This window comes from Peromyscus californicus, unplaced genomic scaffold (assembly GCF_007827085.1).
Source record: "Peromyscus californicus insignis strain IS unplaced genomic scaffold, ASM782708v3 Scaffold_9__1_contigs__length_137607984, whole genome shotgun sequence".
Taxonomy (NCBI): Eukaryota; Metazoa; Chordata; class Mammalia; order Rodentia; family Cricetidae; genus Peromyscus; species Peromyscus californicus.
Window position 1 is genome coordinate 44,345,701 of NW_026294617.1, and position 23,137 is coordinate 44,368,837.

Below are 23,137 nucleotides of genomic sequence, written 5' to 3' on the forward strand. Positions count from 1 at the left end.
AACCATCTTTCTGGCCTTTAGGTTTTTTTTTAAACAGTAACTTATGTATAAATGCTAAGAACAGTGAGAATTTAAAGTGAGACAGGAAATCTTTTTAAGGTCGACATGATAGGCTTGAGAAGTCATTCAGTCTGAAAAGGAAGGAGTGTATTTTTTTGTTTGTTTTCAAGACGGGGAGACAGGAGTTCTCTGCACTTTTTAAATAACTGATTGACTTATTCACAAAGACTGTCACCAGTGGGTTGGGTTGCATTGGAAGCATCTCCAATGACATCTGCAGTTGTTCTCTTTTCTTTCTAGACTGCAATCTTGCCTTTGTAATATTGGAAAAAATGAGTAGACAATAAGTAGACTTCTATTCAGACTTAGGAGCTATTTGTTTTGTATGCTTTTCTCATCTTGAAATATCTCACTATATACAAATAATCATATCTCACGGCATATACACAACCATACCACACTGCATATAGTCAACCATATCTCACTGCATATACACAACCATACCACACTGCATATACACAACCATACCACACTGCATATACACAACCATGCCACACTGCATATAGACAACCATATCTCACTGCATATTACACAACCATACCACACTGCATATAGACAACCATACCTCACTGCATATACACAACCATACCACACTGCGTATACACAACCACACCTCACTGCATATACACAACTATACCACACTGCATATACACAACCATATCTCACTGCATATACACAACCATACCACACTGCATATACACATTCATATCTCACTGCATATACACATCCATACCTCACTGCATATACACATCCATACCTCACTGCATAGACACCATATCTCACTGCATATACACAACCATATCTCACTGCATATAGACAATCGTATCTCACTGCATATACACAACCATACCACACTGCATATACACAACCACACCTCACTGCATATACACACCATATCTCACTGTATATACATAACCATACCTAATTGCATATACACAACCATACCACACTGCATATACACAACCATACCTCATTGCATATACACAACCATACCACACTGCATATACATAACCATACCTTACTGCATATACACAACCACACCTCACTGCATATACATAACCATACCTCACTGCATATACACAACCATACCTCACTGCATATACACAACCATACCTCACTGGATATAGAGAACCATATTTCACTACATACAAACAACCTATATTTGAGACCATCATGAATTTTGTTTGTGATATTTAAATTTATATATATATATATATATATATATATATATATATTTTGATTTGTTATAGTTAAATGGCTTTAAAAGAAGGCATATTCTGGGAGAAAATATGTAATTCCCAAATGCTGAGTTTCAAAATAGAAGTTTTAAACTAAGAGCTGAGAAAAAGTATACAGTCACTCCTGAGATGACCACTGATTGGAGCTGTGGCTTCTCTGCTGCCTATGGGGAATTTCTTTGTATGTATTGAGACTCTCAAATTTGCTTCTCTTGGTAATGTGTGTCAGTTCTAATAAAGCCAGAAGTAATTACAGAGAAAGGGAAGCATTAGCTGTGGGGTCTGAGGAGCCACATAGACTGAGTGTGGTTTTTGAAATCACTAAGGATCCTAACAAATGTCGTGTTCCTTATGTGCTGTAGAGTCTATATTTCCTTATTGGGGTGAGTAAATAAACAAATACAAACACAAAATAATCAGCTGTCCCTCCAAGATGCTGTGGGAACCAAAACAGGAAAGTGAAATAGTAGCCTTGTGAGGATACTACCACATGCCCAAGTGGCCTTAGTGCTCCATAGTTTCATAGTCACCAAGATATAGCTCATTTCTTTTTAGATAATTTAGATAGTTAAATATCTGACAAACCACTGAGAATCAGCCTGCTGGGTTGTCAGAGTTACACTTTATAAAGCCTTTATAAAGACTTTATATTTAAAGCCTTTAGATTTCCCAGACTGCTTTGGGGCCACCTTCTTCAGAATCAACTGCTAGTTTGTGAAAACACACTTTTCAAAGCACTGTTCCAAATGCACTGACTTTTGGGGCGAGGGATTCAGGAGTTTTAACGAGGTCTCCAGATTATGGCGAGCAGCAGTCTACTGTGTCACTCAAGAACTCCAGGGAAGTTTTGAGTTTTGTCATGGTGGATGAGAGTAATTGGTCAAATGACACACAAAAAAAGTAAAGCCAAAAACATCCAGAGGGAAATGGTTATAACTTTTCTACAGAATAAAAGAATAGGATAACAGTATGATCATATACACGTTGTTGGCTTTATTCATTAAATTTACAGAGAAAGTGCTTAGAATCAATGTTTGTGGAGTTTGAATTATTATTACATTACTAATGAAACAAAAATTCTTTTTTGTGTTTGTGTGTATGCATAACATGCATGTGTGTGGGTGCACATGCGTGCGTGTATATGTAGGTCAGAGAACAACCTTGGGTTGCATGTCACAGGGTCTCTCTGGCTCATTGGCCTAGAACCTTTTGTAGTAGGTAGACCAGCTGGTCAATGAGCCTCCTGTCTGCCTGTCTCTGCCTTCACCTTTCATCTTGCATTGTTGGGCTAATCAAGGCATGCCATTGATTGGTCTAGCTTTTCATGTGCATTCTGGGGATCTGAACTCAGAGCCTCACACTTGCAAGGCCAATGGTTTACTTAATGAGCCGTCACCCCCGTATGGTGAGACAAACAACGTGTAAGGGCACTTTCCAAGAAGAGAGCCATTTCAGCAATTCTAAGTGGTCTGTGGGGCCACCTGTGTACTCTTCTGAGAGCCTCCTAACAGAGATTGGCTTGGACTTGGTGAATCGTGACTGAAAGGGACCAATGGGGAAAAGATCAGGAAGTAGAAAGAAATGGCGGTAATTGTTCAATCTTAGGATTAAACTTTTAACAAGAAAGAGTTTCATGCACATATCCCATGGAGGTCCCACGTGGTCTCATTAATGAGATCTTATGATAGGATATTATTGGCAACATCTTGTAACCATAATTTGTGAACTACATAGCAGACTGTGCATGCTGAGAACTGAGCATGGAGACAACCTGCAGAGAAGCAGGCTGACCCGGGGCTGATTTACATTCTCCCAGGAAAGAACTGATCAAACTGTGTGACAGCAAAATCTACATATTTTCTGGCTTTTATCTTGACCTATTTATTTATTTATTTACAAACTGTGAGGCTGCCACAGGCCTTGTGGAAAGAAATTCGATTTTTTTTTTCTCTTTCCTTAGGTTGGCCAAACTGTAAATAAATCCATTTTCCTTTACCAATTTCTGTTTCCAAATTAGTTTGGGAATACAGGGAAACAAAGATGGCAGGCCATGGACCTGTATATTTCTTAATAGTTTTGGCCCAGCCATCTAGGAAGAAAACTTGTGGCCCATCCAATCCCCAAATTTAAGCCACAGGGGACAGAAAACTCAGCTGCCCGGAGCTTTCTGCCAAACTCCCTTCACCCACTGAAGGTGCCGGTTGCCTGTAAACACCTATTGGTGAATTGGTAACGGAAAAGGCTGGTGCTTTTGGCCTGGTCTTATTTCTGAAGATTTTTCTGGAGTTTTTTGGTTTTATGATTTAGAAAGTTTTGGATAAACTCCTGTGGTCGAGACTTTGTTTTGTGCTCTTGGGCAGCTTGTAAGGAAAATCTGGAATGAAACCAGGCACATTTGATATGCTCGTTATGCTGAAGGCTCATCTGAGCCATTTACTGCTCAGTTGTTTGACAGGAAAATTCTGAGTTTGTTTGGATTTTGCCTCCAATTTTGTAGCCAGAATTGGCGTTAGTGAAGCACAGGCCTGACTTAGGCAGGCCTTTATTTGGCAAGGCACCCGTTGTCTGGGTGTACCCATTTGTAGAGTTGGATTTGGCACTGTGTGCTTTGGTGTTGGTTGAATCTTTGTCTCTACACCTGAGCTGTGACTGCCATTTGGACTCCCCTTTGTCACTCTGTAGTGCCACGTGATGTGAAGTCGGTTCAAGTGTCTGAAGCTTGACTAACCATTTTGTGGATTTTGTGTTGTTTTGTTTTGTTTTTTGAGCTCTGTTCTTATGAAATGAAGATCAGAGAACTAAAATTCACAGGAAAGTTGTCTGCATTTGAATTTTTTAAAATCTCTGTTGTAATTGGTGTAAACATGGGAAATGGTAAGTCTATGCTATCCTGGTGGCTTCAGGAACATTCTGGCTGACTAGTCCTTTTATGGTAATTTGTCTGGAGTATACATATGAGTTTATATAAGTATTAATTAGCTGATAAATATTTAGAAAGCTACCAATGATGCTCTGGAATAAGTTTGGAAATGAACTAAAATTCTAAGGACTTTTACAATTAATTACTATTTAGGACATAATATCAGAATTCTTAGACTCATCTATTTTTATGTGGTATTTCTTTTCCTTATCTCAAGGCAAAATTTCATGCAACTAGGGTTGACTATAACTAAAGAGTTCTTTAAACAGTTTTCTAGTTCTTTGTGTTCAAAGTAACCAGACTTCCTTAGAATATTGAACCAATTTTAGTATAGTTTATTAAAGGGGCTAACTTTAAAAATACAAAATCAAAATTTAATATTTAATTTAATTAGGTTTTTAGCAGAGCCAGGCTCACTTAAATTTCTCTTTGAGCTGAAATCATCTCAATGGCCATGTTATAGTTCTGGCTAAACAGGTGTGTTATTGCACTTGCGTACCATACGACTCTGATCTTGAGACTGTTTTCAGATATGTGTGAAAAATCTTAAAAGTGCCCCTATAACTATGAAGCTGTTTTCTTTATCTGTGTCTATGATCCCTTGGGATGCAACTCTTTACAATATAAAGTCTATACATGCTTACCAAGCTGGTATCATCAAAATGAAAATTAATGCCAGTCAGTGGTGGTGCACGCCTTTAATCCCTGCACTCTGGAGGCAGAGGCAGGTGGATCTCTGAGTTTGAGGTTAGCCTGGTCTACAGATTGAGTTCCAGAACAGCCATGGCTACACAGCAAAACCCTGTCTTGACAAACCAATAAAAACAAACAAACAAACAAAATTATGTTCCTAATTATACTATGACTATTATTTTGAGGCACAAACAATTAAATACACTCGAGCACTCCCTATTCTAAGCAGGCCCAGTTTAATAGCTGACAGGCATAAATATTGGTCCTGCTGAGTTTCCTGATGTAATGCTGTACACAGTGGGACAATGAGATAGTTTAGACATCTCCAGGCCCTTTGGGGTTTTGTTTTTTTAACTTTCTTTTCAAGTTTTATAGTTCATATTTTCTTTTACAAAAGAAAGAACGAAACACTCACGGATTTCAATGCAAAGTCAGTGTTTTTAACAGGCATTTCAGGGGGCTGAGGTTAAAGCTGACCTCAGATAGAAGGGTAAGGAGAAGCTCCTCTCAATAGCTGAGGAAGTGAAAGGCAGAACATAAATGAACCTGGAGACAAAGAACTCCAAAAGGGTGGTAATAATAGGGGATTTTTCCAGCTGAGATGCAAAATACTGAAAAATTTAAGAATAGATCTGAGGTGAACTCAGCCTAAGAGCCCTTATTTCTAGATGTCTGTGGCTTTCATTTGACCTTTGACTCTGTCCTCTGCCCATCTCCTCCTTCCTGGTGTGGGACCAGATCAGATAACGAGGGAAAGAATTTCATCCTGGCAATGACAGACAGGTAAGCAGCAATGTCTTAAAAATATACAGAGAAAAGGAAAGACATAGAATCGAAATGATGTAAAGTCCGAGGCAAAGCCAATCTGACCTACAGAGGCATCAATAAAGACGAGTCACTGTGCCAGGACTAAAGCTGAGGGACTAAGAAGGGTCTCAGGCAATGCTTCTTGATTCTGGCCTGACTCCTACATATATTGCTTCTAGTATTTCTTTCAATGGACATATTTCAGAAAATTTCAGCTCCACAGTACTGGCATAGCATCCCCAAACCCCCAAGCCTGGAGAATGTCAAAGAAGAAGAGAAGGCTGTGACAGAAGAACTTAGAAAGATGCAACAGACTCTTCGTGCTTAGAGCTGGGTAGCACCAGGCCGCGAGCTTAGGACATTTAATCTGCTGAGAATGCAAGCAACCTGAGCGGAGACAAGCGGTCTCACAACAAAGTCTGTGTAGATTCCGGCTTTTGTCTCATATGTTTCTATAAATTTTAAGTCCAGTATGGTGGGGAGAACTTAGGCTGTGTCTCCAGTTCTGCTAAATATCAAATCAGTTCATTTTCCTTTCTCACTTTCTGTTTCTTAATTTCTTTTGGAATAGCTGGTAGGTTGTAGACCTGAATATTCAGAAACAAATGGGCCATAGGCTGTTAGATAGTTTTAAATGTTGAGTACTTTCTCATACTGTCAGGATATGGTAGAGCTTGTCTAGGGTTAGGATATTTGGACATGAGATACTTGTGTAAAGTTTGTGAGAGAAAGAGTCAACCTGTGGAGTGCGTTCTAATTACTGTCCTATCTGGACATATATGGTATTCTGGATTTTGAGGCATTATCCATAATGCTTTCATGTGATTTGAAAAGATTCCAACGATTTCCATCTTCTATAGTTCAGCATATGGCCTCAAACTTTTGGACAACAAGCCAAAATTTAATATGTCTATGTTAGAAGCATTATCTACTATATGTAAACACAAGCATACATGTATATATATTTAAGTATATATAAGCACATGTTTTGAACACACACACATAAAACCCTCACATATCCTATTAAATAAAATGGTCTGTTTATAAAAGTGCTGAAAAGAATTTGTCTATGAAAAAATGTTTTATATAAAGAATGTATGTGACACTGCAAGTGTCATCAGGTGAATTTCTGTTTTTCCTCCTAAAATGAGTATTTGTGCTTTGTTACTATTGACGGAGGAAAACTTTTACTACTGAAATTATCCTAAGATACAAGCTTTAGTGCTTGTGTAACACTTATCTTCAAATTGAAGATACCTCCAGGAAGGATGGTGGTGGTTTGGAGATTCAGGAAGTAAACAACTAACAAATCTCAAGAAGTTCCTAAAACTCACAAGATTCACAAACATGTGCCTGGGGTGGAAAATCCCCAACCACCTGAACTGCCTGGAGGAGACTCTGAATTGTCCAGCTGCCTTCAAATCAACCAGAGAGCTCTGAGATGCAGCCTTCACCCACTCAGGCTGGGTGGGCTCTTATTAATGCAACTGCCTTTGTGTTATCCATGCTCCATGTTGTAAGTGACATTTTGCCTATGCACCTGTAAGTTTGTAAAAATTAAAAAATAGTCTTGGCCATTTATGTTTCTTCTTTTGATAACTCTGTTTAGTTCCAGAGGCCCAAACAGTCCCATAGGCTCTTTTTTAATTGGGTTGTTTGTTTTCTTAGTGTTTTGTTTTTTGAGTTCTCTGTATATTTTATGCACAAATCCTCTATCAGATGTGTAGCTGGCAAAGGCATTTCTCCCATTCTGTAGGCTGCCTCTTCAGTAGATCAGCAGTTTTCTTTACAGTAGAGACTCTTGACATCCCGACATCCTGCTTGTTGGTTGTGGGTCCTTGTTCCTGGGCGACCAGGGTCCTAATCAGAAGGTCCTTACCTGAGCCTACATCCTGTAGTATATTCCCTATTCTTTCTTCTAGAAGTTTCAGAGTTTCAGGTATAACACTGAGATTTTTAGAACTGATTTGTGTGCAGGGTGAGAAAAGGAGGATCAGATTTCATTGCCCTACATAGATATACAGCTTCCCCAACATCATGCTGGCTTTTCTCCAATGTGTATTTTGGATGTCCTTGTCAAAAATGGGCTGTAGGAGTGCCTTACAGCTAGGTCCCTGGTTATTGCCCACTGATCAGTGTTTTTGTGACAGTCCTTGCCATGTTGCCCAGCTCATCTTGAGCACCTCAAGTGCTCCCTCTGTCTCAGTCTCTTGAGTGCCTGTGACTCCAGAAGCAGAGCACCAGGCTATTTTTATTTAAAAAAAATTGACAGATGAACTTCAGAGTATGGATGGCAGATGAGAAATCGCTTCTCAGTAACAAATTGAAGAGTCAGGATAAGAAAAAAAAAAACCCAAATTCAAAATTCACAAAGGAAGTAGATAGGCATTATTGTTTTTTTTTGGGGGGGACCCTTCACCCAGCTCCCAAATAAATCACACATGGAGGCTTATTGTTAATTCTGAATGTTCAGCCTTAGCTTGGCTTGTTTCTAGCCAGCTTTCCTTAACTTTAATTATCCCATCACCCTTATGCCTCTGGGCTTTTCCTGTTCTCTTACTTCTTTAAATCTTACTCTTACTCCGTGGCTTGCTGTGTAGCTGGGTGGCTGGCCCCTGATGTCCTCCTCCTTCTCTGGCTACTTCCTTCTTGCCCCCAGATTTCTCCTTCTATAGATCCTCTCTGCCTGCCAGCCCAGCCTATCCCTTCTCCTGCCTTGCTATTGGCCATAAGTTCTTTATTAGACCATTAGGTATTTTAGACAGGCACAGTAACACAGCTTCACAGAGTTGAACAAATGTAACATAAACAAAAGTAACACACCTTAAAATTATATTCCAACAGATAGGGCAGTGGAAGCACACATTGTGTGTGTGTGTGTGTGTGTGTGTGTGTGTAGTATGTATGTGTGCACACATACGTGCACACACATGATGAAAGTACAGAGACAAGTCTTCCTGTGTATTTCTCAGTGCTGTGCATGCTTCTCCCAAGCTGGCTTTCCATTAAGCACTAGCCACCCCAGGGTGTGTAAACTGGGGAATCTCAGGAGGGTTTGAGGACTGGCATCCACAGACTGCAAAGATAATAATGGCCAGCAGAGGGCGGAGGTCCTTAGAGGCGGGAACTCAGCTTTACAGAAGTCTGGTAAACCACAGGAAATACATGAATCTGCAAGTTCCATGAACCCCATTGTGCCTGGAAGATTTCAATGCTGGAGTAAAGGAAACCACAAGCTGCCCCAACCCCTTCCTCTTTTCCTGCCTTGCGTTTGTGTCCCCCACCCACACTTCCCATTTTACTACACTTTCAGTAATAGTTTTTCTGGCTCTGAACTCACTAGATAACTTGAACTTCTGATCTTCCTGTCTCCATTTCCCACATGGTGGGATTACAGGAATGTGCCACTATGCCTCGTTTTGATGTAGTGCTGTGATCAAATCCAGGGTCATTTGTGCTAGGCAAACGCTCGGCCAACTAGATACATCCCAGCCATACTCTATCTTTTTTTTTTTTTTTTTAAGGTTTTACACTCTTATTTTTTGTCCTCCTTTTACTTGTTTAATTATGTTTTTTCATAACTATTGGGTAAATTTTCCCTTATCCTTTGTGCCCCCATCTTTTGCTTTATTGTACTTTCATTAGAGTTTTTATTTTATCATATCTTTTAAGCTTTATGTTTCTAGCTTTTGTTCCTCTACCTATATTTATCTAATTTTCTCATTGTTTTACATTAATATTTTAGGTTAGTATGCAAATAATGGATTTCGTCATAGCATCATCATATTTATTATTTTTTTCCCATAATGGGTAAATCTTCCCTTTTATTTCTTCTGCTCTTCATCTCCTTGATAGCATTTTTCTCCATTCTTCCACTTCCCCTTCATTTATTTTACCCCTGTCACTGCCTCCTTTCTTTTATTTCATTGATTTGCTATTTCTACATTTCCTCTATATGACTTTTGTATTTACAGCACACTGGACATGATTTTTGCTTTTTCTGTGTTGTGGTCATGAGCCGGGTTATATTGGTGTTAAGTATATTCCTCTGTCTTGTTCAGAGTGGTGGTGATGTTACTGTGGTTTGTTTATCCTCTCTAAGAGGTACCAGGAACTGAGCCCTCAAGGGAAGGCTGACCATTAGGAAGATCCCCAACTAAAGCTGTGGGATCCAGTTCCCCCCATCAGGGGAAGCTAAGTCAGCATACTTCAGAGCTATTGCACCATTACCCACAAGCAAGCTGTGGAACCAGCCTGGATGGCCTCAATAAACAGACAAAGAAATGTGGCAGCCATATATGCTGGAGTTTTGTTCAGACATAAAGGAGAAGGAAGTTATTTCATTTTCAGAAAAGTGGGTAGAACTGAAGAGAGTCATGTTAAGAGAAATAAGACAGACTTAGACAAACATTTAATGGTTTATCTCTGATATACATTATTATGAATTTATGAATATGCATTATGTATTTGCCATACAAGTAGAAGGGGAAGAAGAGCTGGAAAGTGAAGGAGAGCAGAGAAGAAGAGAGGACAATGGGGAAAACAGATAAATATTGCTTGTTTTCTGTCACATACAAAATCTAGCTTTAATAAGCTTATATGCACACACACACACACACACACACACACACACACACACACACACACACACACACAGAAGGGGGACTATTAAGGGCAGGGGAAGGCCAACAAAGCCAGAGGAGGTGATGGGAGGTAAGATGAGCTAGCACGAGCAAGTTACAATGATGTGTATGTTTAAAAATGACGTGATGGGATCCATTATTTTGTATACCAACTAAAACTAGTAAATTTAAAAGTCAATAAGTCAACGTTAGATTTTGTTTGTGACACAGTCTCAGTATATAGCCCTGGCTAGCCTCCAGCTCACGATCTTCCTGCTTCACTCTTGCAAGTGCTGGGGCCTTTCTAACTCTTGTTTCAAAAACAAATCCAATTTTCTATCATGCCTATGCTACCACTGACATGATTCACAAATTGCTTAATCACGCTTCTCTTTGTCAGTGATTATTGAACATGGCTGTGTGCTAGGCCTGGAATCATACATAATGCATCGTTCACGTTACTGTCTGATGTCAATACGCCACGTGCAATGCAGACATGCAGGCAGAAGACAGAAAGAGCAAAGGGAAGAAGAGTTCATTCTGTCTTAGAGAGGGGGGTGTGTATGTGGGGCGGGTGGTGTTGCTGCTGCTGCCGCCGCCTCGAACTAGAAGTTGAAAGATGAGGAAGAGGAAAGAAAAAGAATTTCAAGATGATAAATCATCTGCTGTGGTGATATTTTATTTGTGCTTCAATAAATAAAGCTTGCCTGGAGATCAGAGGAAAAGGTCAGCCATTTTAAGTAAACGAAGGAATGCAACGGTAGCACATGCCCTTAATCCTCTCACTTAGCAGGCAGGGATCTGTCTGGATCTCTGTGAGTTCAAGGCCACACTGGGAACAGAGCCAGGTGTCGTGGCGCACACACCTTAATTCCATAGCAAGGCATATAGACGTGGGTAGACAGGAAGTAACTCTCATTTGGAAGCTGCCTAGTTGGTGAGGTAAGGTTAGCTGTGGCTTTCCCTATTTCTCTGATCTCTCCCAGGCTTTCACCATATATCTGGCTCTGTGTTTTTTTATTTAATAAGACCATTTAGAAATTTGTCTACAATCTGGGTTGATGAGTACACGTTTATATCATTACTGATAATTCAGAATATCTGAACAGTAAGTTGGGTTCAATTTTATGTAATCAATACAAGGCAATAGTCACTGACAGTGTATAAATATGAGCTGTGGAGTTGTGTACAACAGTGTTGTGCTGTTTGGGGGATGCTAGTAATATTTATCAGATAAGCCTGTGCTTGAATATGTGTGGAAAGATATGAAAGCCCCAGCCATTGCCTAAGTCGAAAGTGGATTCTTCCTTTATGTTTGAAGTTCTTTGAAAGTGACATTGAAATTAAATGGAAAAGTTTCCTATTAGTGGACTCACAAGCTATTTGTGGGCTATGAGTTGGGTTCTCTAGGGTCATTTAGCCCATATTCATGTTGGCATTTGGTGCAGAAAGGCATCTGGCCCACAAGAATGGTATGTACTGAAGGATTGCCACATCATAATTCCCATTGTCTTTAGTGTCTGAAGATAATCTCATCACTGAGGAGGCCATTTCTACACTGAGTCTATTTAGAACCCCCTTCCATTTGTTTGTGTGATAGAAAGGGCAGCATGCTGTCTCATCCAGCAAATATTTACAATCAGTTCTACAGAGGACTCATGATAGAACATTATTCAACAAGGATTCTTCTATTTTCTTTTAGAATCCGTGGAGACCTCCTACTGACAACCACATCCAAATTCTAAATATCAAATGACTCAGACAGTGACTATGCTGGGGATTACTTGGGTTTATAGAGGACACGTGTGCCAAAAATTCTGAGCTTTCCCTTCCTTCTTTCTTTCGCTCTTTTGCAGGTTTACACGAACTAAGTCACCCCACGTGCTTCAGGCAGCAAGAGTGAGAGTCATGACCTACTTCTCTCTCCTCCTTAAAAAAGTGTGGCAGCCAAACAATCCTGCATAGGCCCCAGGTTTCAAACAGCCAACTCATGCAATGAGCACAAGATCTGGTCCCACTGCCTGGATGCCTCCCAAACAGATCAAGCCAATCAACTGTCTCACCCATTCGGAGGGCCTGATCCAGTGTGGACCCCTCAGCCATTGGTTGTTTGGCTTGGCCTGGGAGGAGGGGACTAGACCTACCTGGACTGAGTCTACCAGGTTGACCTCAGTCTGTGGGGAAGGCTTTGCCCTGGAGGAGATGGGAATGGGGGGGGGGGGCATTGGGGGGAAGGTGAGGGGGACGGGAGGGGGGAGAACAAGGGAATCCGTGACCGATATGTAGAACTGAATTGTATTGCAAAATAAATTAAAATAAATTAAAAAAAAAAAAAAAGTGTGGCAGACGAGAAGTCCTGATGAGCCCCAGGGCAGCCCTCTGACTTCCTTTACTGACACAGGCCCTGCAATTCCAAGACTCACAGGCAGCTGATAAGGGAGTCTGCATGGTTTTCCAGAAATCAGTTACGTTTGGCTAAATCGTCTTGCTCAACCTTTGTTCTCTCATTCACGTGGAGTAAGGGGATGTGCAGTAAATGTCACCAGACAGGTCTCGGAGGGGTTCTGAGTTATTTCTGGGATTTTGAAATCGTCTGCTTTCTACTTTGTAAAATGGCTATTGAAATTGAGTCAGCAATTGGACTGGAAATAGTTTCTATTTTAATCACTGACTACATGTAACTATCACCCACTTATTACCATATCAAAGTTCCCGCTCTTGTAAAATAAATCAAAGAGGCAGATCACATCTAAACAATTAAACTTCCCTTTGGTCTTTACAACACACTATAACATTGTGGAATAATTTTTATTGAAGTTTCTAAAATTCCATGTTTTTAATTTGGACTGGCTCTAGAAGTTGAAATTTCAATTTCTGGAATTAGTTTATCTTGAAGAAAATGCTAGTTCTACCAGTGAATAACTGTGCAACCTTGGGGGAAATTGCTGAATCTGTGTTTTGATTTTCTTTCCTTTCTCTCTTTTTTTCTCTCTCTCTCTCTTTCTTTCTCTCTTTTTTTTGTACAATAATGACAATAAAAGAAGAAAAACACATGCAACACGCAACAACACAGTTAGAATGATAAATTGTCATGATCTCAGGTCCTCTCTGCTGCTCTAGCATTTAGTTTTTTTCTCTGATTCATTTCAACTTAATGGTATTGAGGATTAGACATTAAAGTTCAGCGTGCTTCTGTGTGATGATGGAAGAGATGTGAAGGCAGTAATGATGAGAATTTCACCAGGGTTGGGACGTACGTGAGGTAGTGACACAGGCCAGTTGATGACTGTTGACGTCTGAAGGACTCCTAGAGCCTTAGTCTGAACATTCTAAGAAATCTTCTATAGTTCTGGATTTCTTTCCTGATGTGTAATTGCCTTATGATTTGTTACCCATTTATAGAGGTGGGCAGTAGTTAAAAAATGCCAGAACACACACTAGATGAGAACAATTACTGTATCACTGGTTAGTCCCTGTGGTGGTGGTGGCGGATCAGTCCATTCAGTCTTTTCTGTTGGAGAGAGATCCTTTCAAATTGTCCTCTCACAGGTGGCAGGCTATCTGACCCAAGGCAGGCACAAGTGGAGTCCAGGGTTGTGCACAGCACATAGCTGGGCAAAATACAGCCAGGTGTGAGGCTGATCATCTGGTTTCTATGCGATGAGTCCTATTATGGAGGAAACAGGACCAAACTTCTCTTACTAGGTTCACAATACCCTAAGTATGGTATAGTGATGTGTATTTGGTATGGTTAATACATCGTCACAGGCTTGAAGCATCACATGTTAATATTAAAGAGTATTTGATTTGGCTATTTTTTTGTTGTTGTTTTGTTTTGTTTTTTGAGACAGGGTTTCTCTGTGTAGTCCTGGCTGTCCTGGAACTCTCTTTGTAGACCAGGCTGGCCTTGAACTCAGAGATCCACCTGTCTCTGCCTCCTGAATGCTGGGATTAAAGGCATGTGCCTGGCGACTTGGCCGTTTTTAAATATCATATACACATTCATTCATTCAATGAGTATTTATTGTATGCTAAGGAATGTATGAAGAGCAGAGTAAGATTTTCTCACAGAAGTCTTCTGGCCCTAACTGAACTGTGGATCCCTTCCAAAGCAGAAGCACTTTCCCTTCCTCATCTTTCTGTCTCCAGGCATCCTGTAGAAGAAACTCAGCCCATGCAAAAGGCACACACTGCATATGTGAAAAACGTCATGCCCATGACCCAGATATTCATTTGCATGTCTTAGTCATCTTTCTAGCTGGAATTTAAGCACAATAAGAATGCAAATGCCTTCTCCCTGAAGAGTACATTTGACTGCAGGATGATGTTAGACCTTTTGCTTAGATTAAATATGTAATTTATATGCCCATATAAAAAGAAGATGGAATCAACAACAAGTATAAACTCTCCAGGGACTCATGAGTTTCTGAGTGTGAAAATAACAGTTTAAAAGAGGGCTCCTTTCTGTCTCAGATCCTCTTTCATGCAGCCCGAGGAAATGAGGAAAGAAATCCAAACACACAGAAGTTTTTAGGGCTGAACATTTTGATTCAATATGTTCTGCTATAAAGTATTTGGCCTTGTTAGAGCTTTTATCGCTCCATGTTCCCAGTCTGTGCTTCACAGTGAGAAAAACAAATAAGACGGTGATGTGCAAAATGTTCTTTTCAAGTGCGTGGCAGCGAATTTGAGAAAATACATATTAAAGGAACGTCTCATAACATTTAGCGCCTTTCCTGAGGCCTCCCTCAGTAAGTCTGATTCAATGTTTATTGTATTAAGGACTTAGCTCACTTGGAGTGAGCACTCTGAAGGGCCCTCTCAGCGCCACCTAAGATAAGTACCTTATTTCACCATGCTCTCAAATGAGGTTGCTTTTATGCGCTGTCTTTTTGCATACATGTGGTAAAGCTCTAATTAGAAAGTTTTATAATGGAGGCACGCAATTCCCCAATTTCTTATTTGCTTGAATTAACTTTTTACAAGCTGAGGTGTTCACTCTGGCATGGGCTTAATCCAGACTCTGTAATCAACCTACAATCTGTGCCTCACAAAGGCTGCCATCCTCCACTGCCAGCTTCTTCCTTCCATACCTTTTCCGTGGGGTAATGCATTTTAATTGGTACCTGTCTGTGAGCCCCTTACATCTCCGTCTGGTCAAATAAACACTTCCTTTTTTTAAAGATCCAGCCCTAACATCTTGGCAGTTAACAGGAGAATAGACTTGCCCCTATAGGCTGTCTTTAAGATGACAAAATCCCCAAATTGGAAGAGAAGGTGCAGGAAACAAAGCATTTACCTCAATATTGCTGTACCGACTAAATGAACCCAGGCATCTGGCATGTTTAGCATGGAGCCTTGCTCGTATCCACTGACAATTGCTTTTAGTGAGGTTGGTGGACTAGACTCCTTGGGCATCAGAAAAGGTGAGGAATGGTGAGTGGGTAGCAACTGGTTGCTGCCAATGAGCAGTGCACATGGATCACTCACCAAACATCACCATAAGGAATAACCCCACAAGGCAATGTGGACTGGGTGCTCAGTCCCTCATGGAGTATGGCCTCAGTTCTTTGAGGCACAGCTGTGCAGAACGTTTTCCCCAACCTTCAGGGTCATTTGGGTGAAATAAAGATACTTTCAGAGTAAAACATTTCTCTCTTCCTTCATTCATCCCTCCCTCCCTCCCTCCCTCCCTCCCTCCCTCCCTCTCTTCCTCCTTCCTCTCTCCCTCCTTAAAATAAATACTGGAGATTGTACTTGCTTTGCAAGTGCTCTACCACAAAGCCATCCCAACCTTGCTCTCTTGATAATCACAAACAGGTCAAAGACTCCTCTCTCTCCTTTCTGATTTTGTATCCCTTCCTTCTGGCATCTTGCCTTTTTTGCACAACCACTCCGGTGAGAAGCCTTTCTCAGTATGAGGCAGCAATCAGACACTATTCTGTAAATTAGTACAACGGGGAGCATTTACCAAGCAGAAGGCCAACTAGAGCCCCCGAGCTCACAGACCCCTGCCCATCCGAAGGTGCACAACTGGTTCTTTGTAACAAGGGGGCCACTCACCGGTTGCCTTTTCAGGGTTGTTGCACATGAAGCATTGCCATGCCCCTGCTGTTTCACTGAAGCCAAACACGTCAAAGAACCTCACTTCTTCCAGATGGAGCTGAACTTGCTCCAGATCCTGTTTCAGGAACACAAAGCACAAAGAAATGAGCACGCCTGCCGCCTGTGGACAGAAGAAGGGGATGTGGAGGGAAGGGCCGGTGCTCAGCAGCAGTGCTGGGACCAAGAGAGCACCCAGAGGGGCTTCTCTTGGCCAGCCTTGGAAAACGGCACTTTGCTCAGATTCTTCGATGGGATGGCTCTTCATTGTGGAGTGAGGGAACACAGCCTCAGGTCCAAGGCTTGGGGTGCAGGGAGAGACACCAGAATCTGAAGTGGCTCAGAATTTTCCTGCATTTGAAGCACCTCTAAAATTTCTATAAAGAAAGGACATCTGAGTGGCACTGTGGTTGAAGGAAATGCTGCTGGAGAAATGGCTCTATCTGTCTGTCTGTCTATCATTTGTTTTGTTTTTTGAGACAGTGTTACTCTGTGAAACTCACTCTGTAGACCAGGCTGGACTCAAACTCACAGAGATCCACCTGCCTCTGCCTCTGAAGGGCTGGGATTAAAGGTGTGTGCCACCACCGCCCGGCTGAATACCATTATATTTAAGTTGCATATAAAATCGAGAACTAAATATTCATACCCCAAATATCATTTTCATAAGGTTGGCTTTTTAGAGAGTGATGGAAAATACAGAGATGGGCTCATTTGTCCTCATCTCCAGTACTATTTACCCTTATGATTTATCTTAGATATTCTCTCCTATTCCACAGTATAGTGCTGTTGGTTTTAGTGGGAAATCATCTTTGAAATTGTTTCTCAGTAAATTAACCATTTCTTTAGTAGATGAGTAGAATTTGACACACTAAGATGGCTCATTTTCAGATGGCCTGTGGTACCCTGACCTTGTACTCGTCTTCAGGAGGCAGAGCAGAAAGACGGTCCCTTGGACCATAAGTAACTGATAGTAGGCCACTAGCCTAACGAAATGACATTTCTCTACTGTCCTCCAGGGGCTTTCCGGTTATATAAATAACCTGTATCCTGTGTTGTCAGGCAACAGGACTGCACTCTGGAGAGCTTGATCCTCCTAAGAAGGACTTGTGTTCTTGCTTGCCTAGCTTACATGCACGCCTTCAACGTACTTTGTGAGTGCTGGTGTACTGTGACTTCACTTTCTTGCCTTTGGTCCTGTACTTTCACCTTTTCTACTTGTCGTAATAACTCTCAGCATTCGGAAAGGCTAAGTGTTGCTTGTGGTGTTTGCGGGGCTTCAGATGGACCTGAGTAGAGAATGGGCAACGGGTTACACAGATCCCACCCCAGAGCTCCTGCTTCTTCATTTGTAGACACAGATGAGAAGCATACTAGACTCTGAGCCATTTGAGACTGGAACTCAATCTGCTTTGATAACAGCCGCATTCCGAGTATCTAGTGTAGCCCTGGGAATGGAGAGGCATCACTGGTTTATAGGCCCAGTACAAATCCCATTTGCCAAAGAACTACATGAAAGGCATAATGGCAATTTAAAAATTCTTTTTAGAGAACATTCATGTTCACCAGAAGATAAACACAGTGAGGACAGGGATCTTGTTTGTTGAATTGGATGTTTGAAACCTCAGCTTCTGAAAGTGCTTGTCACACAAACAAGAATTAAACAAACCCTTCTAATGAAAACCATAGACCAGGCCTTTCAGCGTCTTTATTAACAAGACTGTGTGTTACAATCCGGGATTAGACATTTTGGAGATTTAATATGCTGAATACAGTACTTTGGATTCCTAACATTAGAGGCATTTCAATAGACCCTGTGTGTGTGTGCGTGTGTGTGTGTGTGTGTGTGTGTGTGTGTGTGTGTGTGTGTGTATGTGTGCACGTGCACTCATGAATGAATGTTGTCCTAACAAAATGATTTAGAATGTGTTTATTGGAAAAAAGAGACTTTTTTTTAAAAAGAATGTTCCCCAAGATAAAGACCAAAGAAGCACCTGGGAGCTTTGTATGTTTCAAAGGATAAAATCCATATTAAAATTTATGGGAAGAAAGCAGATGTTCATAAATATCTGGTTCAAAACTGCAAGGTCTCTGAAGTCTGCCCTTGGCCATCGGCATGCAGATCAGTCTTTGTTTCTCACACAATTAGAGATCAATTCTTCATTCCCCGCAAACACTACTAGCAAACAAAGTACTTAAATAATACGTAGAGCTTCCTTCATTTTTCCTGTTCTGAGACCAGGAATGTCCCAGGTTGTTGCCTATAATCCACACTTGCCTTGGCAAAACGTTATTCAAGAAGTTTAAGACAGATGGTGGGCCATATCCCAGAGCTCAAGTCCTGAAGCCGAGAGCAGGTTTAGCCCTTCGGAGGACTGAGGTGTTATGCAAAGGGATCCAAGTGAGGAAGATGGACGGTAGTTACAGGAACTATTGCACTTGGTGGTGACAGCCAACTTTAATAGACTTCAAATATCTGTGGAAAATCAAAGTAAGTCACAAAACAAGCAAGTGCAGACTGCCAGTGACATGTTTCATATTCGTACATCTTAAATGTGCTTGGGGCCATTTTTTTTTAACTTATCTTTACCCTTCTGAGTCCTCAATTTTGCCCCAGAACTGATATACGGCCACATCTCCTTCCTTTCCTCCTTACCTCCTCTTCAAAACAAGACAACTTGTTTCAAAAATTAGTTTAGAAAATTACAAACTTTCTTTTAGATGTCTGGACTACAGAAGAATGATAAAATAGTTCATATCTGATTCTCCATCTCTCTCTTGGTATTTCAGATCGGATGGGATTGTGGCAGATGGGCCTTCAGATGACCTACCAACAATACTCATTTCTCAATGTTCAGCTGCTTGGATGATCCTTTACCCTTGAGTATTGGAGGCTCCTGTGTCTTTTTAGAAAATGGCAAAGATGACAGAATATCAATTTCATAAAACACACACACACACACACACACACACACACACACACACACACACACACCTTGCACACATAAGATCCATCTTGCTAGCATACACCTACAAAGGATGGCTCTCCTACTGGCCTTGGAGAAACAAGAAACTCGAGGAAACTCTGAGTAGCTTCCAGTAGCTAGCAAGAGATCAAGAACTGTGCTTATCCAACAACAAATAAATGTTTTTTGCCAACACCCTGGTCTTTTGGCTATTCTCGAAAAGAAGGATGGTCCTACTCAGAAGAGTCAGTCTCCTAGGTACCCTTCAAATCAGGTCTCAGCAAAACCTGAGCTACAATGAGCTCACATTGTTTATGTGGACTTAGGAAAGAGTTACATAATAATACCAGTAAACATGTTCTGAGAAGGGTTTCTCTAGCAAGCGTTACTTAATTTAAAAAGTTAAAAAGTCACCCGAGGGAAAATGGTCTTGTAAACACAGTTGTTTAAATAAGTTTGTCTCCAACTTTAGAAAAAAGTAATTAATGAAATTAAGAATCTGGAAAGCCATAAAGAAGTCTCTTGTAAATCTACTTAGGGAAAAATAAACAAGGTAGCAGCGAGAGATGAGCAGACAGTTACAACATTATTTCATTATATTCTATAAAACTGTGTGTGTGTGTGTGTGTGTGTGTGTGTGTGTGTGTGTGTGTGTGTGTGTGTGAGAGAGAGAGAGAGAGAGAGAGAGAGAGAGAGAGAGAGAGAGAGAGAGAGAGAGAGAGAGAAGGGGGGACAATAGGTAGCTTAGCAGGCAAAGACACTTGGGTAATGGGGCTTTCCACCAAGCTTGATGACCTGAGTTCAGTTCCTGGAATCCGTGGTGGAAAGAGATAACCAATCCCTCAAGTTGTCCCCCCCCCTCCCCCCGCCTCCTGCATGTGTATATGGCATCCATGCCATGCCCTCCTCTAAGCACATAAATGAATGTGATACTTGTTTTTAAAGTGTGAAGTAGACTCTGGAGCTCATGCCATGGCCAATGTACTGAGAAGGTCTGGGAAGAGTTTTCTAGAAATCAGTCAGAGCATACATCTGGAAGAGCTTTGTCTTCTGGCACATTTAAATTCTGTTCTAAAGTTCTCCGTGTACAGAAAGGAAACATGGGCTTGCCTCGTGTACTGTGTGTGCTTCTGGTTAACAGGACTTCTAGCTTGAAAGCTCAAGTTCTTATAAGAAATAGAAATGAAAAAATTCAAGAAGTCTCTAATGTTCTTGCATATTAGACTCCATGCCTTAATAGTAATTTCTAGAGTGCACACCATAACTATAAGCAGTCCCAGGTATGAAATGAATTTATTGAGGGAGTATAATCAATAATTCATCTGTCATTGAACAGGCATGATGTAAGAAGCACTATGTTGAATGCATGAATTAGCATGAGACTTTAAAGAATGTCCACCCTCTAACTTAATCTTTTTATTCTTTCAGCTATTGAAAAACACTGCTGTTGAATTCAGTTAATAAAGCACAGAGTCAGAGCAGCTGGTGTGTCAGGGACTATGGATAAAGGAATGAAGGTGCCATAGTTCTGCTGTGCCAGGAAGTAGGACGGGACGCTGGAAGACGCCTTCCGCTTGTGTGTGCTGAGCAGCTTACTATATGACCTTTGACCCTGCATTGAACAAAAGCTCCTTCACAGACAGACGGACTTTGGTGCTCTTTTGTCACTTTTGGAAATACGACAAATAGTATTTTGTCCATAGTATAGTTCAATGAATTGTTATTTTACTAATCGAGGTACATAGATCTTATTCCTAATTTATACCAAGGGTAACATTTGGGTTTTCTATTTGCATGTTTATTCAAGTATGCTCATTGAAGATGTGCAGAATAATTCTTTTCCTGTTTTTCAAGAAATGGGTATTGCTATGTTGCTCAGGCTGACCTCAAACTCATGTTCTAGAAATTCTGCCTCCTTGGGTGGGACAACAGGTGCAAGCTACCATGTTCATCTAGAGAACATCTTTCTGAATCTCTAATCTGGGAGGTGAGGATATAACTCAATGGTAGAGTACTTGCCTACCAGGTGCAATGCCTTGAGCTTATTCCCAACAATGCAAATACAATACAAACAATACAATACAACGAAATGCAACACAACACAACACAACACAACATAATACAATACAATACAACATAACACACCCACATCTCTATGAATATTATAGGAATTTGTTTTATTTAACAAGTATTTAGAATAAAATCACTAAATGAAGCTGTGTAGGAGTCTGAATTCGCCAGTGTGGCATGCTGGTTATTTCTAAGATAGCTTCCCCAAATCATTAGTTCTCAGCTGGATTCAACATTAGGAATCTTGGGAGAGCTGCTATAAGCATTATATGTAGCTCTCATCTGTGAGAGCCTGACATAAGTCTGTGGTCAGGTCTGAGAACACGTGCTTTTCAACAGCTTTCCAAGTTATTCTGATGTTCACTGCCTGGAAAATTCCACACCTTTGGGAACAGATGTGGAGATGGCTGACCTGTGTCTATTAACTGGTATTTGAGGAATTTGCCAATTTCCTGGTACATCTGCTCATACTTTCCCACAGTATTTGGTTTCATGTGACAAAGAATGTAGTCTATTCCCAAAAGCACAATTTTCATATTTAAAAATCAGAACACGTCATTATTTTAAATTGTTCAACATGGAAGGAAGAGATGAGCTGTACAAATCACCAGGCCTAGTTTAGACTTTGGTAAAATGTTCTAGTGCTTGGGGAGGATGGTGAGCACCAGGTAGGAGATAGTCACTTAGCAGTGGCAGCATGGAGCTAGTCTGGACATGTAGGATTCGGCGTCTTAATCTTCAACATGGATGCCACATGTGAGATACGTTCCACTGGCTCTCATTTTTGTAGCCTAAACTAATAAGGGAAATCTAGGAATACGTAACCAATGAGGTCCTCATGGCAGGCTTCCCACTATCAGTAGAGACCCCAGACTAGACTCGAGTCCTTTGTGTCCTTCAGGATTCTGAGTCTGGCAGTTCAGGGAGGGCAGTTGTGACTCTGGTTGTGGCACCAAGTGACTGGATGAGAACTCCCACATTTGGTTCACGGTAGACAGAGTTCTGGAGAACACCTTTATGTAAGAACTAACAGAGGTGGTAACAAGACTTAGTTCAAAAGACAAATCTTCACATTTACCTACACATAAGGCAAAAAAGAACGTGCCTCGAGGATGGAGGCTGGTGACGGAAGAGTTTAAGCCAAAAGGTTTACGGAAAAGGTCATAGAAGAGTATGGGGCCAAGAAGAAAATGATGGTAGCCATTTGGGTCATGCAACACAAGCTTCATCAATATTTGATAAACACGTATTTTTTTTTTCTCATGTGTCCCAAGCTGGCCTTGAACTTGTTATGTAACTAAGGAACATCTGGAACCTCTGATTTTCTTGCCCATATCTTCTAGGTGCTAGGATCACAGATGTGTACCACTATGTCCAGGTTTTATATGGTGCTGCAAGTGGAACCCAGAACTTTGTGCATGTTAGGCAAGTACTCTGCCAATGTAGACACATCCCCAGCCCCACGAATCACTTCTTTATAAACCAAAATTATTTTAAATTTTATATCATTAAAATCAGCAATATATTTTATCGGTATGAAAACAAGGGCAATAGGTTACTATTGTGCAAAACACCAAGAAAGCTTTGACATTGTTATTGTGGTGTCAGCAGTAAAATATTAGATTTTTAGAAATGATAGCCAGCATTTTGTGTTCTCTT

At 40.8% G+C, this 23,137-nt stretch overlaps 1 protein-coding gene across 3 annotated transcripts in view; it reads right to left on the bottom strand.

Moving 5' to 3' along the window:
• Positions 1 to 23,137, bottom strand: part of Veph1 (ventricular zone expressed PH domain containing 1) — a 237,394-nt gene that overhangs the window by 17,933 nt on the left and 196,324 nt on the right. For all 3 annotated transcript variants that reach the window (XM_052730059.1, XM_052730062.1, XM_052730061.1), the window contains one exon: positions 16,404 to 16,521. In XM_052730059.1, the coding sequence (XP_052586019.1) occupies positions 16,404 to 16,521 (118 nt within the window). The remainder of the gene's footprint in view (positions 1 to 16,403; positions 16,522 to 23,137) is intronic.